The sequence below is a fragment of the Mesoplodon densirostris genome, chromosome 8 (assembly GCF_025265405.1).
Source record: "Mesoplodon densirostris isolate mMesDen1 chromosome 8, mMesDen1 primary haplotype, whole genome shotgun sequence".
Taxonomy (NCBI): Eukaryota; Metazoa; Chordata; class Mammalia; order Artiodactyla; family Ziphiidae; genus Mesoplodon; species Mesoplodon densirostris.
In genome coordinates this window covers 97,882,166-97,899,238 of record NC_082668.1, presented here as the reverse complement: position 1 = coordinate 97,899,238, position 17,073 = coordinate 97,882,166, and the positions used below count along the sequence as shown (strand labels likewise).

The window sequence follows — 17,073 nt, the reverse complement described above, 5'->3', positions numbered from 1 at the left end:
CATCCACATGGAGGTTTCTATAGGCATTTGGCGATAAAGATTTGGAACACTGTAGAAAAGATTGGGCTGGAAGAAAGTCATTCTTATGAATATGAGTTGAAGATGTGAGGGTGGAGATGGCCTTCCAGAGAGAATATGGAGAAAGAAAAGATAAGCACTATTCATTTGTTCATTTAACAAATATTAAGAGACTTCTGTTTTGGGATTACATCAATGAACAAAACAGAGAAAAATCCATGAGCAAAGATTAAACTCTATGGGGTAGTAAAATGTTAGAGGGGTGGACAGAAGCAGAGACAAGAGCAACACCAGGTGAACTTGGCACCCCTGTAAGCTGAGAAGTGAGAACTTCAAGAAGGGGGTTAGCAGTACCAAGTGCTAGAAACAATGTCATAAAATAAGGAAGTGGCCCCTGGATTTAGCAACAAGGAGGTCATTGTGTAACCTTGACAAGTACTGTGTAATAGTGGGAGTGGAAAACCAAATTGTGGTGCATAAGAGGGCTTAATTTGAGATTAAGAATTAGAGGCAGCCAGTGTGGACTCATCTACCAAAAAAACCTGGTTGTGTAGAGAAAGAGACTGGAAGTAGAAAAGGGGTAGGATCCAGGGAATTTGCCCCGTAAATGACATAATTTATATTTAAATGAATCAGTAAAGAAGTTCAACATATAGAATTTTTCTTTAAAACTAACTCATGTGAAAATCAATACTATAAATCAAGAAATAGCTGATAGAAATTTGGAAACAAACAAAAATTGACAACTTTCCTGCTGTCATAGAGCCTGCATTCTGGTGAAAAGGAGCACATTACAGGATCGATCTTCCTATGTACCAACAAAAGAATGCTACTTAAAAAATATTTAAGTAGCATATCCAAATGATCATATCACTTTAATTTCTTTGGTAACTTAAACACAGACTAATTTGGACTGGTTTCATCGTGTAGGAAATGAATGGGGGGGGTAATACCTCCTCCCAGTTTATAATGAGTAATTTTCAGTATGAATATTGGTATCACTGATTCCTTAAAATGATAAGAACTTTCAGATTTTTTTCATTTTTTTACTCATCTGAGTCTCACTGTCTAAGATGTCCCCAAGTTGGTCCTGTCTCCCCTACATAGGGTCAGAGACCAGTCAAAGGTTTTTATATTGTTTATTCCTCATCACTTAAAAACCCAAACAATATCCAATACTATCTGCACAGTTTTTAACCCTGTACTTCAACATGGTAACCTCCAGTTATTCAAATGGTTATGCATCAGAGCACACACCTGATGTACAATGGTGTACCAGGAAGCAAACAGGGAGGACAGGTCTGCAGTTCTTTATTTGTAATTCTGATTTGACATTCAGAATTTTGTTCAGATTTTAGAGAAGAAATACAGTACAGATATATTTATTAAGTGGTTCCGCTTTGAGGATCCAGGGCAACATCCTCTAATGAAATACATGTTATATTTCCACAGTGCATCAAGTGAAGAATCACATTAAGCCTCAAGTTAGTGCATGTCAAATTTTGCTGCCAAATGAGTTTGGCACAAGCTAAAGAAAAATCTGAATTTCAAGGCTTTTCAGACTTCAGAATTGCAGATAAGGGATTGCCACCCTGGTGACTTTTCCTAAAAGTGTTGGCCCTTTTATTTTCTTGAAATTGTGAACCTGTGCTTGTGCTGAATTCAAATTACAGTATCATTTTTTTCTTATGTGGCATATCATGGGGCAAATTTCTCACTAATATGTATATATCCAAAAAAACAGCAAGAAAAAATAAGGAAGCAGTTTTCTTAAACAATGGAGTTTTCCTTCAGTACAGATAGGGAAAAGCCATAGCAATTTTATCATTAATGCTTAAGAACTGTGGCCAGGGAACTCCCTGGCGGTCCAGTGGTTTGGTTAGGACTCTGCAGTTTCACTGTGGAGGGCGTGGGTTCAATCCCTGGTCGGGAAACTAAGATCCCACAAGCCTTGCTGTGCAGCCAAAAAAAAACCAAAGAACTGTGGCCCATCTGTTACTCCTATCTGTTCCCTGAACAGGAAAATCACTATTTGGAAGGGTCAGGGGCTTGGGTCCCATTTGTAGATTTTCCTGAGGATACCATTGCCTTTTTTATATTAAGAACAGATTTAAACTAGCTTTTTTTTTTTTTTTTTTTTTTGGTGGTACGCGGGCCTCTCACTGTTGTGGCCTCTCCCGTTATGGAGCACAGGCTCCAGATGCACAGGCTCAGCGGCCATGGCTCACGGGCCCAGCCGCTCCGCGGCATGTGGGATCTTCCCGGACTGGAGCACGAACCCGTGTCCCCTGCATCGGCAGGCGGACTCTCAACCACTGCGCCACCAGGGAAGCCCTAAACTAGCTTTTATTTTGAATACTATTTAATATTCCATTTTCCCCACTGGGCAACTAAAGTTTGTTTTTAACTCTGTTATAATGTTTGGAGTTTGCCACACCTACTGTTACTATTTAGAATGCAGAAGAGCAAACTAAAGGAAGTCCACTTCTTTGACTGTTTTTTTTAATTTAATTTATTTTTGGCTGCAGTAGGTCTTCCTTACTGCGCTCAGGCTTTCTCTAGTTGTGGCGAGTGGGGGCTACTCTTTGTTGTGGTGCGTGGGCTTCTCATTGCAGTGGCTTCTCTTGTTGTGGAACACGGGCTCTAGGTGCACAGGCTTCAGTAGTTGTGGCTCACGGGCTCTAGAGCGCAGGCTCAGTAGTTGGGGCACACGGGCTTAGTTGCTCCGAGGCATGTGGTATCTTCCTGGACCAGGGCTCGAACCCGTGTCCCCTGCACTGGCAGGTGGATTCTTAACCACTGCACCACCAGGGAAGTCCTTCTTTGACTTCTTTTAACAATTTTAGGACAGTATGCTTCCACAAGTTCCTCCAACATGGGTTGAGGACACCTAAGGGACAATGATAGATGTGTTATACTGAAATGATTGAGAAAGCATTGCATTTCAGCCATTAGTTGAATATTTCCTCATTTTCTGAATTTTTGAGATAACTGTGGAATTTATAATTTCATAATTTCCAGTTAACAGTCTAAAGCACTTCTTACAAATCTTACTGAATATTTTGCTCTCTGATGCTTGCTGAAACTACATCTCCTTATTATAAAATATCCTCCTTGCTCAGGAGAGCAGGTGTGGTTTTGCTGAGTTGCTTACTTGTGACAAGGAGAGAGAAATTTAATAATTCATCATAAAATCCACACAGTAATGCTAAGAAGAGCAGTGAGAGCTATAAACTCTAGATAAATTGCTCTCGTTGCAGGAATTTCCAATGTCTATATCAACCATGCACATGTTGAACTCTCATTATTTCCCTACAGGCATGTTCTATATAAATCTGGATGATGATAGTACTTCATGCATTTTTTGTTAGAACTGCGGTAGCAGTCTGCAGTATTGTCTATTTCACACTTACTTTTTTTGTTTTGTTTTGTTTTGTTTCGGTACGTGGGCCTCTCACTGCTGTGGCCTCTCCTGTTGCGGAACACAGGCTCCGGACGTGCAGGCTCAGCGGCCATGGCTTACAGGCCCAGCCGCTCCGGGGCATGTGGGATCTTCCCGGACCGGGGCACGAACCCGTGTCCCCTGCATCGGCAGGCAGACTCTCAACCAGTGTGCCACCAGGGAAGCCCCAGACTTACGTTCTGGGAGGTAGAAATGTAACAGGTTGTACTTGATTGCCAGAGAAATGTTGGATGATGATGGTTAAAGGGTAGAAAGGTGAAAGATGACACCAATCAGAAAGAAAAGTCATTAAATTTAAATGGATGAGATAATTTGAAATAAAAGGCATTAAAAATTGCCCTGTGTCTGTGTGTAGGTAGGTTGAGAAGAGAAACCAGGTTTAAGACCCAAGAGGGATAGTCAAGGAAAATACTAGGTCTTGCACAATAGAGTCAAGTGATTTATTTTTTCATATTGTACCTACCTGGTCACAGTGAATTCTAGGTATGCAAATTAAATAAGGGAATCCTTTAAATTATTCATATTTAAAAAGACGTAGTGCCTCATATTAACATCAAAACCTTTACTATCTGGAACTTTAGAAGAATGGATCAGTTTAGAATAGAAAAATTTTCTGGATAATAGAGATCGTATCTGTTTACATTTTATAATTTACCAATTTGGCATCAATTTATTAATATTGGCATTTTCATTGGGATGCAGTATCAGATGGTTTTAGCATCAGATAAACTTTTTTGAATTTTAATGCTGTTTACTAGCTGTGATTTACTTGTACACATTGCTTCAACTTTGTACCTCAATTCTCTCACTGAAAAATAAGACTTAAAAAATCACGAAAGCAGGGTAATCATGAAAGTTGAATTAAGAATATATAAATGAAGTGCCTGGCATAGTGTCTTTGTGGCTATAATAATGTATTATTATTTGTTATTGTTGCTATTGTCACCTTACTCTAAATTACATGTTTCTGATTTCTAACACAGGAAATGTAATTAGTTCATCTCTGGATATCTCAGAAACATCATTGTAATGTGCTATAGAATCTGTTAGTGTGGACAGCAAATTAGTTTTTTGGGAGCTACTGTATACATTGGCATTTCTTCCATTGGCTGGTTTTGAACAGTGTTGGGCCGCCTGCGTACACCATTGCACCATTCCTATCAGCTTTGGGACACTGATCATCATATTATTTTAAATATTTATTATTTATTTGTTTGTTTGTTTATTTAGCTGCACTGGGTCTTAGTTGCAGCACGCGGGATCTTCATTGCGGCATGCGAGATCTTTTTTCAGTTGCGGCATGCGGGCTTAGTTGTGGCATGTGGGCTCTTAGTTGTGGCATGTGGGATCTAGTTCCCCAACCAGGGATTGAACCCAGGCCCTCTGCACTGGGAACACGGAGTCTTAACCTCTGGACCACCAGGGCAGTCCCATCATCGTATTATTTTAAAATGACTTGTCTCATTGGAGAACTGTAATAAGTTGAGGAAAATGCTATTTTAAAGTTTGTATGTTATTGGCGCTAAAGCTTCTCCTTTATTATCAATTTGGGCACACTATATAGGTAACAGCCGATTTTGAAATGAGTCTTATTTCGGGTACATGCTGAGATAAGTTCTCTTGGGTAGAAAATATGTATCTAAGGATTTAAGTAATTCTGAGAGTCCAGATCCCACCCTCTTCTCATTCTTCTACCCAGAAAACCATGATGTGAATATAGTAATTGTCAGCAAGTTCACAGTCTTACTGGACTAGAAAGTGTTCTCTTCCATTATTTTGTGTCCCATGAAGAGAAAAGACCTTCAGTCCATCTCCTTTTTTAGAAGAAAGGCTCCATAGAGGAGTTAGTGCTGAATTCAGGTTTGCATGAGTCCTGCTATATAAACACATCCCATTTTAGAGTGGGGCAAATTGTTCAACTTCGGATCTAAGCAAGGTCTACATATTACATATGTTAGGTCTGTTAGGCCTCTTTTATTCTGTAACAGCTGTGCCGTTCGTTTCTTTTTTTGTCCCCCATGCTATTGAATTGTTGGAGAAAGTGCTTCAGTTGTCTTGTATGTTAAAGCCCATTGATGAAAAATCCCCAGTAACGTACCTAGTAGTCATCAGATGGTCTTGGCAGGAATTTGTAGACTAGAGAAAATTTGTAAACTAAAGACTTGCTGGAACAGTAAGTGGTCGTATCTTTAGAACACACGAGTCCATGCGGACACCATTTTGTGTGGGTCAGATTGTTCTGGACTAACTAGAAATAAGAATTGGATCCTAAATAATCCATGTTGTATATCATGACTTAGATTGGTTTAATTTTTCTCTTTTGCAAGTTAGTGGAAATCCATTTTACAAATTGTGGTTTTTGTGTCAGTTGTCAATTCTTGGCTGTCATCAAGGCTGTTTTTTTGTTTTGTTTTGTTGTTTTCATTTTATTAATACCCCTTCTGGTTACCCAATCTAAGCTGAAGGATAGACCATTATCTTCTAGAAATGTGATCCATCCCTATCTGCACTGTTATTCAGTGGGTCATGATTGTATATGAAGTTTGTGATGGTAGTAGTATCTCTAGTGCCAGGTTTTTCTTGTTTATGTAAAATGATCATTTGGCATCATAGTAGCTGCAGAGCAGCATTTAAGACTCTGGAGACCACACACTGATGATTGCAACATAGACAAACTCTAAGATGAGCATTATTATATTATCCCGTATTTTCCATAATCTGAATCTGCCATGGAAAATAACCAAACAACTCTTCCCATTAATTTGGATATGAGTTTTTTTTTTAACTTTGCCAGTATCTGAAGAATTAATTAGTATCATATCTGGAGATTGTCAAAGACAAGGATCTTGGGAGTACCGTGACTAAAAGGCCCCAGTGTCTGCTAATCATTTAGAATTGTGTTGTTCAGTATAGTAACCAGTAGCCACATGTGGCTATTCATGTTTAAATATAAACTTAATTAAAATCAAATAAAATTAATTTTCTCAGTCCCACTAGGTACATTTGAAGTGCTCAGTAGCCACACATGGGCAGTGACTATTGCATTGATATGGTGGCTACTGACAGGGCAGAATATGAACCTTTCCATCAGTGCAGAAAGTTGTGTTATACAGTGCTGATTATAAGTGTCAGCCAGCAGAGAGGGAAAAAAATAACCAAGAGGATCAAGGACAAAAATATGCAAAGAAGTGCATGACAGTCACTGCTGTCTAGCATCCGGGGAAGGAGGCCCTTTTTCTGTCTTCAGTGTTTTCTCCTTCAGGATCAGAAAAGTCCTGGAAATCAGTCACAGGTGATGATGGCAGCAGTATCCATCAGCATATTCCCTGAAAAAAGTAAAGAGTACTAGGTAGAGGCTTTTACTTGGATTCTTTTGAGGTTCCTAATGGACGATTCAGTTCCTGAGGCTCATTCATAGAGGAGTGGATGTAAGGAATGAGCAAAAACTATTAATTTATATAACAACATTATTAGAGGAGAGTGAATCCTTTATTGAGGTATAATACAGTATCGTCCTGGGAGTAAGAACAAATTATGGATAGTAAGGACATTGACAGTTCTCTAGGCTTTTAATTTTTACATAAAGTATGTTCCAGATCTCACCAATTAATAAGCCTATTTAAGCCTACAGGCAAAATAAAATTCATAGAATTTATTTCAGTCTATGTATATGAATTTTTTTTAACTTGAGAAGTACATAATCATTGAAACATTTATTGTTATCAGATACATATCTCATATATATAGGAAGGCTGAACTCAATGCACGTTTTTGTTTGTTTGTTTGTTTGTTTGTTTTGCGGTACTTGGGCTTCTCACTGCTGTGGCCTCTCCCGTTGCGGAGCACAGGCTCTGGACGCGCAGGCTCAGCGGCCATGGCTCACGGGCCCAGCCGCTCTGCGGCATGTGGGATCTTCCCGGACCGGGGCACAAACCCGCGTCCCCTGCATCGGCAGGCGGACTCTCAACCACTGCACCACCAGGGAAGCCCTCAATGCAGGTTTTTTTCCCTCTCTCAATTTTTCATGTTTTGTTTTCATTTTAAGGATAATAAAAGTGTTTTATGAACATATTTCATCATCTGGATGACTGCATTTCAGTGCTTAAATTTGTGTTTGTGATCATGTTATAGTAGATAGTGTTACTTTAATTATCATGGCTGATTTTTTTTTTTTTTTAGGGCTGCATTGGGTCTTCGTTGCTGCGCGCCGGCTTTCTCTAGTTGTGGTGAGCGGGGGCTACTCTACGTTGCGGTGCACGGGCTTCTCATTGCAGTGGCTTCTCTTGTTGCGGAGCATGGGCTCTAGGCACGCAGGCTCAGTAGTTGTGGCTCGTGGTCTCTAGAGCGCAGGCTCAGTAGTTGTGGCACACGGGCTTAGTTGCTCCGAGGCATGTGGGATCTTCCCAGAACAGGGATCGAACGCATGTCCCCTGCGTTGGCAGGCAGATTCTTAACCACTGCGCCACCAGGGAAGTCCCATGGCTGATACCTTAAGCTTCAGAAAACTTGCGCTGTGGCCGTCAGTGCATTATGAGTGAGAATTTTCTCCCTATAAATTGTGCCCAGAATTTCTCAGATTTAAAAGCACTGATACTGATTTTTTTTTTACATGCATGTATGTGCTTCTTACCAGTGAGTTAAGGATTAATATTTGGAATTGATGTTTCCCTTTCCAAATGATTTATGACTAAGTTCTTCATTATAAAGTAGGTAAGCTGTGGAGTCTCTATATTTTACCTTAAATGGCTCGTGGTTTAAGACAAATTGAGAACCAGTTTCTCATCCAGAATTGGAAAGCTGAGCAGTCTTGAGGAAGAGTTGAATGTTGGAATTATCTTGGGGATGCTTTCATAAAACCAGCGTGCCTAGGTGTTCCCCCCACCCCACATACGTATCTTCTGCTGTAGTAAGTCAGGTGGGCCCCAATAGATGTACACATAATTTTCTGATCATGCAAGTTTTCTTATTTCAAATTATTTTTAACATAGTGACTTAGGGATCTGGTTTTACAATATTAAGTAATGATCTGAAACTGGCATGTGTGAAAAAAGCCCATCCAGCCACTTTGCTTTATTAGTAGCTTAGTGCTTTGCTTATCGTTATAGATTTACTTTTTATAAGCAGACCATAAGCTCCATGTGGGCAGGGCATTTTGTTATGGTTGTTCATTGCTCTCTACCCAGTTCCTAGAAAAATGCCTGGCAAAATAATACAAGTGCAATAAATATTTGTTGTTGTCGAACAAGTATATGTATAAATAATACTAGGTGATAAGGATATGCTAGACTATAACAATTGTGCTAGTAGAAGTAAAAAACAAAAATACCATTGCCTTTGAGCAAAAGTTAGTTGAGTAAAATTTTGAGTTTTATAGCTCTATACATTTATAGCCATAAAAACAGGATCTTTGAAAAGAATCATGTGATTTGTGTATGGCACATACACATTGTGTAAGTCATCTTGAGGCAACTGGGACATAAAATCCATCCAAGACAAGGTGCCTTCAGGGTTGTATCACCTGAGGTGAGGGAGGAGTAGCTTCTGTTTTTTAATTAGAAATGTTTGTGCATTAATATTTGATATAATTAATAGAGTTAGATTTAGGTTTGCCATCTTATTTTATTTCATTTTGTCCTCTTTGTTTTTTGTTCTTCTTTTCCTTCTCTCCTGCCTTTATAAGTTAAATATTTTTTAAATTCCATTTTAATTTGTCTGTAGAGTTTTTAGCTATATTTATTTATGTTATTTTTTTGGTCATTGCTTTAGAGAACACACTGTATAGCCTTAACTTTTCACAGGCCTCTTAGAGTTCATATTGTTCTGCTTCAGAAAAAAAGACATAAACCTTGCCTCATGTAGATCCATTTTAGTCCATATATATCCCATCTGCATACACTATGCCCTCTCAAGACATTGTAGTTTTTGCTTTAAAACAAACCTGTGTATTTTAGATAAAGGAAAAAGTTGTCATTTATATTTCTCGAGAAAGTTAGCATTTCCAGTGTTATTCATTCCTTTTTGAAAATCCAGTCTTCCATCTCATATCATTTCTGATAAGCCTGAGGAGCTTCCTTTAGCATTTCTTATAGTGCAGATCTGCTGGAGATACATTCTCTTAGTTTCTCTTCGTTGTTTTTGTTTTCTTTGTTCAATCAGTAAATGTCTTTATTTCATCTTAAGATTATTTTTGCTGGAATTCTAGGTTAATTCAGTTTCTTACTCTTTCAGCACTTTAAAAATTATTCTGCTGTCTTCTGGTCTCCTTAGTTCCTGGTAAGAAGTCATCAATAATTTGAATTATTTCCTTTTACATAATGTGTTGTTTTTTTCCTCTTGCTGCTTTCAGGATTTTCTCTTTATCTTTGATTTTCAGCAACATTGTTTCACACATACATCAAACAGGCCCCCAAAAAATAAATAGCAACTTCATAGATGGAAAAAAGGAAAAAAAAGAAACCTATCTTTGGCCTTTTTAACCATCTCATACAAACCAACTTCTTACAGTACAGCTAAGTACATACACAAAAAGGTAACTGGAATGCTCGGAATAAGATTTTTTGTTGTGGTGTTTTTTTTTTTTTACAAGGTTTTTTTTCTCCTTTGAGATTATAATGAACATGGTCACACCACAAGTAAAGTCAGAAGTAGGACAGAGAACGCTCTGAAGCCTGGTTTGGTCATCCGAGATCATTAAAAATGGCTGACCCCTAACAATATGTACAAAAATATAAAATGTAAATAAAAAATACAAACAAATTTTCCTTTTTAAGTACTTTAAGAAAAAAGTCAGGGCCTTGGAAGTTTTGGTTCTTTTTTCTCCCCTGTTGCAAATTCGCATTGTGGTTGACTACTGACTACTATATATGACTGTGTGTAAGTGTGGTTTTCTTTATGTGTATCCTGCCGGGGATTCTCCAAGCTTTGTGAATCTGTAAATTTGTGCCTTTCATCAAATTTGGGGAAATTTTGGCTGTAATTTCCTTAAATATTTTTTCTATCCCATTCTTTCTCTCTTTCCTTCTTGGACTTTAATTACACATGCACTAGGCCTTCTGATAATTGTCCTACATGTCCCTGATACTGTTTATTAAAACTTTTTATCTGTTCTTTAGATTGGATAATTTCTAAATGATCTTACATCAAGTTTACTGGCTTTCCTTTATCTCCATTTTGAATTTTTTGCTTCATATATTTTTCAGTTCTAGGATTTCAGTTTGGTTCATTTTTTGTTTTGGGTTTTGTTTTTTTTTTCTTCTTCTTCCTGAAATTTTCTATATTTTTATTCCTTGCAAGCGTGTTTTCCTTTGCACTTTTGAGTATGCTTTAAAAACCTTGTACACTAGTTTCAGCATTTGGGTTGGTGTCTCAGTGTTGGATTCCTTTGATTGTCTTTTTTCTTAAGATTGGGCCACAGTTTTCTGATAAGTTGAGTTAGTTTTTAATTGTATCCTGGACATTTTACTATTATGTTAAGGCTTTGGATTCTGGTGCATTCCTCTGAGGAGTGGTGACCCTTCAGGCAATTAATTTGATTAGGCTTAAATTGCAAATTCTGTCTCTTAAGCAGTTGTTCACATCTCAGTTCAGTCCTGTGATCCTGAGTAGGACACTATTTAGTACATGTATTGGTTCAGCAGTGGTCAGAGATTTGGGAGAGTATATCTAGCCCGTTGGGCTTCCTTTCTTTGGCTCTCTCCACTTTGGGAGCCACTGAGCAATGATGTGCTTTAGATTGCAGTTATATTTTATAGATTGACAACTTAATCTGGTGTATATTATTTTTACTAACCTAGATAGCATGCTAACCTTTGTAATGGAAACTTTTCTTGACTTAGTGATTTGTGTACATCCCCATCTGCATTAAATGATAGCAACTCTGTATCACTTTATAGTATCTAGATTATTTGTGTTTGTGGTCCAGTGAAAAGAATACTTAATTGGGTGTCCTTAAGCTAGGTTTCTAGTCTGCCACTAGCTTGTTTTATAGCTTAGGACATTATTATAGCTTAGGACATTGAAATGATTTATCTGACCATCAGTGTTCTTATCCTTAAAAAGAAGGAATTGGACCAGATAATCTATAACATCCTTTCTCACTTTCAAATTAGAAATTTTCTTAATTGTATTTGGTTATTTTGGTACTGAGCACAGTTTTTTCTCTATCTTCTCTACTTCTTTTAATTTTTAAATTTTTTTCTATTTCATTTTACTTTCATGATTTCATTACCTTACACCATACCATAAACTATAAACTATTTAGATATGCAATTCCAATAAAATACTTGAATGGCAGTTGTGTGTGAACATAACTATCAGTTCAGCATTTTTCAAAATTACTAAATTTTACTTAATAGATGGCTACTGAAAGACATTTTATTGTAACGGTTAACATTGATGACTAGGTTTATTGTGACCAAATATTAGTTCTCATATGTGCATGTATCTGAGGCCCTGTGCCTTTGATAGATCATTATTAAGACTTGATTATTCTGATTTAGCACCTTATATTTCCATGTGGTGTATATTTCTGAATGATCATTACTACAAGAACACTGGCTATTTCATTCTTAGTTTAAATCGAAACATTGGAAGTTTGTATTAGAATACTTATGTTGTTTAATAAGCCTTTGTTATTATTGCTCTTTTGTTCAGAGTCTTTTCTACTAATACATGTTTTTTATACATTGTTATATGGAACTATTTAAAGAGTTTTTGAACTTACATTTAATTATTGATTATATCTTTGCCTATTAAGAAAAATAAGGCAATCAAATGTCCATTGTGTGGAAATAATATGTTGTTATTTTACACACATTTTATAAGTGTTAACAAAGGTTTCTTTGGCATATTTTATAGGTGTCATTTGCAGATAGTAAATCTAAACTGCCAAGGAGTTCATACTGTTCGGTACTTGTTATTTGGACCAGCTTAAGGAGTCTTTGACATATCAGATCAACTGGCAACAGAAAATGAAAAGTAGCGTGGCACAAATAAAGGTAAGTGTTTGAAACTTATAATAAAGAACATAAACTTGTAGTCAGTTATCTACCCTTTAAACAAAAATGCATTTGTATAATTAGGACATTAGAACCAGACAGTAGAATTGCATCATATGCACATTTAACTTAACACAATTTCAGATGTAGATACTTGGCCAGATGTGCAAGTGGGCAGTTGAGAGAACATACGGGGCGGGGGGGGGGGGGTGAATCAAGAAAGTGCATGTGAGTGAGCACATGCAAAATAAAAATAAACAGCAGGAAATTCCACCATTCTTCCCAAAGAGCATTCTTTCCTGCGTGAGCATGAAATGGAAGATGAGTATCTTCTTCCGCAGTTGGTCACAGTTCCTACATGTCTGTCTACAAGTGAACCTCTTATTGCATATTGCATATGCATAAATGAGCTCCTTATTCTGTGTTGTACTTTACTTTAGACATTATACATTCATTTATTCAGCAGATACTCAGTGAATTCTTACTATGTCCTAGTGATTATTCTAAGCACTTTGGGTAAGATGGTGAATAAAACAGGAATCCTTGGTCCTGAGGGGTTTGCATTCTAGTGGGGGAGAAAGAAAAATCATAAACTTAATACGTAAGTGAATTATATAGTATATTAGAGTGTTAAATGCTAGACTTGCGCTGTGGAGAAAAGAAGTAGGGTAAGGTTGATGAGTAGCGTTGGAATGATGTAATTTTTCATAGGGAGGGCCCAGTGAAAAGGAGCCTTTTTGAGCACACACTTGAAGGAGATGAGGGAGTTAGCCACATAGATATCTGGGAGAAGAGTGTGCCAAGCAGAGGGAACAACAGAGGCAAAGGTGAAGAGTCTAGTGTGGCTGGAGCAGGTTCTGAGAAAAGTAGAATAGTAGAGGAGGTCAGAGCAGTCACAGGAACCAGTAACTCCACCTGCTTCAGAACTGTTCCTCTGCCTGTGAGCGGACTTGGCAGGAGAGCAAACCACTCTACTTCCTTTTCTTTTCAGCTGCACAGATCTGCTAGCCAATCTGTGTAGTCCACAGATCTGTTGATACAAGCAGGCACATCACTTCCTGGGTCTTGGAGTCAGTAAAGGGAAAGATGGATTTTTATTTGATTGTAAAGACCGGCACTTGGCCCTTGCCCTCCTCCACCACCTCTGCACCCCTAAACCTACTTTAAAGAGTGTGAGTAGGTGGGAGCTCCTTAACAGCAGGCACCAGGTACCAGGCCTGGGGTGTGGTAAATGCTTAATAAACTGAATTGATATGCTTACAGGCCGAGGCAGGCTCTGCTGCCATCTCTTTGAACTTCTTTTGAGTGTGAGAAGACACTCTCTAGCCTCCCTCCTAGGTAGACCTCCAGGCTGTGCTTGCATAGCTCCTTTGGCAGGGGGCTCACTGTCCCTGAAGCTGGCCCCATCTGTCAGTAGATACTTTCATATAGTGTTCTGAAATGTGCCTCTTTGGCACTTGTACTGATTGGTCCAATGACAGTTAATTAAACAATTAATTGTGGGCCGAGTAGGTGGCAGACTCTGTGTTAGGAGCTGGGGACATAAGGAGAAAGGAGACCTTGTGGGGAACTGGCTCTTGACTGAGCCGTGTTAGGTAAGAGCACAGAGATTTAGACTCTACCATTTACACGAAAGGAGAAGTGTTTAGTCTTTCTCAGAATCCTTGTCCTGTTTCTCTTAGACTGTGCTTCTCCACGTTTCCCTCTTGTGGACCTCTGGGGCATTCCCCCCGCTTAGGAAGGGATGTCCTCAATCAGCAAGCCCTTCACACTTAGTGGCTCAGCCCTCCAGCCAGTTCTCAGTTTAGTTTGTCTCCTTCTCTCCATCTTGTTGGCTATAAGCAGGTCCACTAGCTGGTTTGGGCCCATTCTTACCTCAGGTGAAGCTCAGATCCTCTCTTGATATTCTGAGACCTCATCTGAAAGGTTCAGGAGGCTTTAGCTGAGGATCCCTTATTTTTCTATTGAGCCTTCCCGTAGCTTCCTTCGCCAGCTGGAAGCAAGCTCCCTAACTCTTCCAGCCCCTCCTCCCTCTGGCTCTTGAAGACTTGTTCCCTGAGCCTAATGGATGCTCAGAGCCTCTGAACACAGGCTGTCTGCTCCACTCACCTCCTCATATTGCTCTCTGTACATCGTCAGAGACTACAGGTGACTGCACTGTGTACCATATTTGCTTCGCTTAATGAACAATGTAAAGAATTTTTAAAGGTAATTTCAACAATATGTTACTTTCAACTACTGCTCTTAGAATCTAAACTCTATGATAAGGGAAATAGGGAAATTAGGTTAGTATTATTTGGATCACACTTCGAAATTATTTTGCACTTAGTAAAACCTACCGAAGCCCAGTTCAGGTTCCCCTTTACTCACTGTCATCCTCAGTACTCTGTACCACAGTGCTTGTTCCTACTCAAGATCTCCTGTTAGCACTGACTAGTGTGCCAGTCATTTGTTAACTTGATCATATTTACAAAATCCTGATTCACGATCTCAGTATTTTGGGTTTCTCCCTCTTACCCACAACAGATATTGTGTAGACATGTTAAAAATCATTAGCACAGAATTGAGGCCTGCTCCCTAATGTAGTCAAAATAATTGTCATGCCTTGTAAAAGAAAAAGTAGACAGTGCAATTTTATTGTTCTTTCTCTCTCCCCTCCCTTCCCTCCTTCCCCTTCTTCTCCCCCTTCTCTGTCTCTCTCATTTATAATCTGATGTGTTTAATCGCAGAAATCTTTATAACCATCTCTCTCCCAGAAGATCTTAAGTTCCTTGAAGGTTTTTCCTATCTTTTGTATCCCCCAGAGTGTCTAGACAGGAAGGGCTGTGTCTTATAATAAATAAGTAACTATTGTGTTTAGTGTTACCATGAATTGAATGAATCTGTGCTCTATATTTGGTTTAGGATCTAGATGTCAAGTGTTATGGAAACCTATATCATATATATTGAACAGTTCTATTTAATTTAATGCTGCCCAGTGAAATAATTTTTAAAAGTTATACACATTGGAAACAGGATTTTAAGATGTTTGCACTCAGTGTGAAATACAGCCAGACTGGCTACTTTAAATTATAAATTTGATCACATGTTTATTCACCAACATGATTAGTCTAATTAGTGTATGCTATTCAAAAAATTCAATACTTAAGAAGATTGTATTGGCAATTTACTTGTGATAATGTTATACTTGCACTACTGGTAATTAGATAGTCGTAACATAAGAGGAAGTTGGAGCTTGTTTACACTTCTTTGCAATATAATTTTCAATTTTTAAATGTATTTTTTTCCCATTAAGGAGGGAAGCATGTAGGTATGTGGAACAAGTTACTCATTATTTGAATTATTTTTTCTTAGATTTCAAGATTAAGATCCTTTGAAAACATACTGTTTTTCCGTTCTTACAGTTCAGTTAATTAAAGTTACTTTAATTCTTAAAAATAAGCTTGTCAATATGAATGTTTTCATACCAGTGGTTTAAAAAATTTACCTATTTATATAGATAAATATTTTGGCTTCTTAACTATATTTGGACTTTTAAATTAGGATATGTTCTTAAACTGGATGGTTCATATCTCTGTCTCAGTGTGACATATCTTCAGTCTCATGTTACATTGAAGTTACTTATTTGTATGTCTGTTATTTTTCAAAGGATTTGGCTTAGGAGCTGTATTTTACAAGTCATATTTTTTAAATCCTTACAGCCTACCATATTGCCATACATGCCATATCAGACACTCAAATATTGTTTGCTGAAAACAAAAATGAATTTTCATAAATACATTAGAGTCAGTTTCTTCTAGCTATTTATTTTATCCAGATTTAGTAACCTGGACTAATGTTGTGATTTCTGTAAGCTAATGGAAATAAGAAAGTAAGTGCAGTGTTATAAAAGACTTGGGCATAACTACAGAAGTGAGCTCTTGCTAGAAAATCTCTGGCCCTTGGTCATGTTTTTCACCAAAGGAAAGCTTTGGTCTTGTTTTTCACCAGGAAAGGCCTTTATAAAAATGATGTTCTAGGGGCTTCCCTGGTGGCACAGTGGTTAAGAATCCGCCTGCCAATGCAGGGGACACGGGTTCGAGCCCTGGTCCTCGAAGATCCCACCTGCCATGGAGCAACTAAGCCCGTGTGCCACAACTACTGAGCCTGCAGTCTAGAGCCTGTGAGCCACAACTACTGAAGCCCGCACACCTAGAGCCTGTGCTCCGCAGCAAGAGAAGCCACCACAGTGAGAAGCCTGCGCACCGCAGCAGAGTAGCCCCCGCTCGCCGCAACTAGTGAAAAGCCCACGCATAGCAATGAAGACCCAACGCAGCCAAAAATAAATAAATAAAATTAATTAATTTAAAAAAATGATGTTCTGTAAATCTATATCTTATTACATAGGAATAAAATATTAACTAAGTGGCATCAAAATTAGAGAATTTTCTTCTACCTTGAGTTTTTTTGTTAAAAACAGTATTTGATCTATAGTGAAAACCACAAACATTTACCTTGGATGACCTGAAAATTTTGTTTTATCTTATATACTATTTAGGTAATACAAATTATTCTTATGGTTAAAAAAATATTTTGAAATAATTTTTTAAAGCACTT

General features: G+C 38.1%; 1 protein-coding gene across 1 annotated transcript in view; it reads left to right on the top strand.

Annotated features, from left to right (window-relative positions):
- The window catches only part of CWC22 (CWC22 spliceosome associated protein homolog), a 62,694-nt gene that overhangs the window by 8,705 nt on the left and 36,916 nt on the right, over positions 1-17,073 (top strand). Inside the window, exon 2 of the mRNA XM_060106953.1 lies at positions 12,338-12,477. Within this exon, the coding sequence (XP_059962936.1) occupies positions 12,451-12,477 (27 nt within the window). The 5' untranslated portion in view covers positions 12,338-12,450. The remainder of the gene's footprint in view (positions 1-12,337; positions 12,478-17,073) is intronic.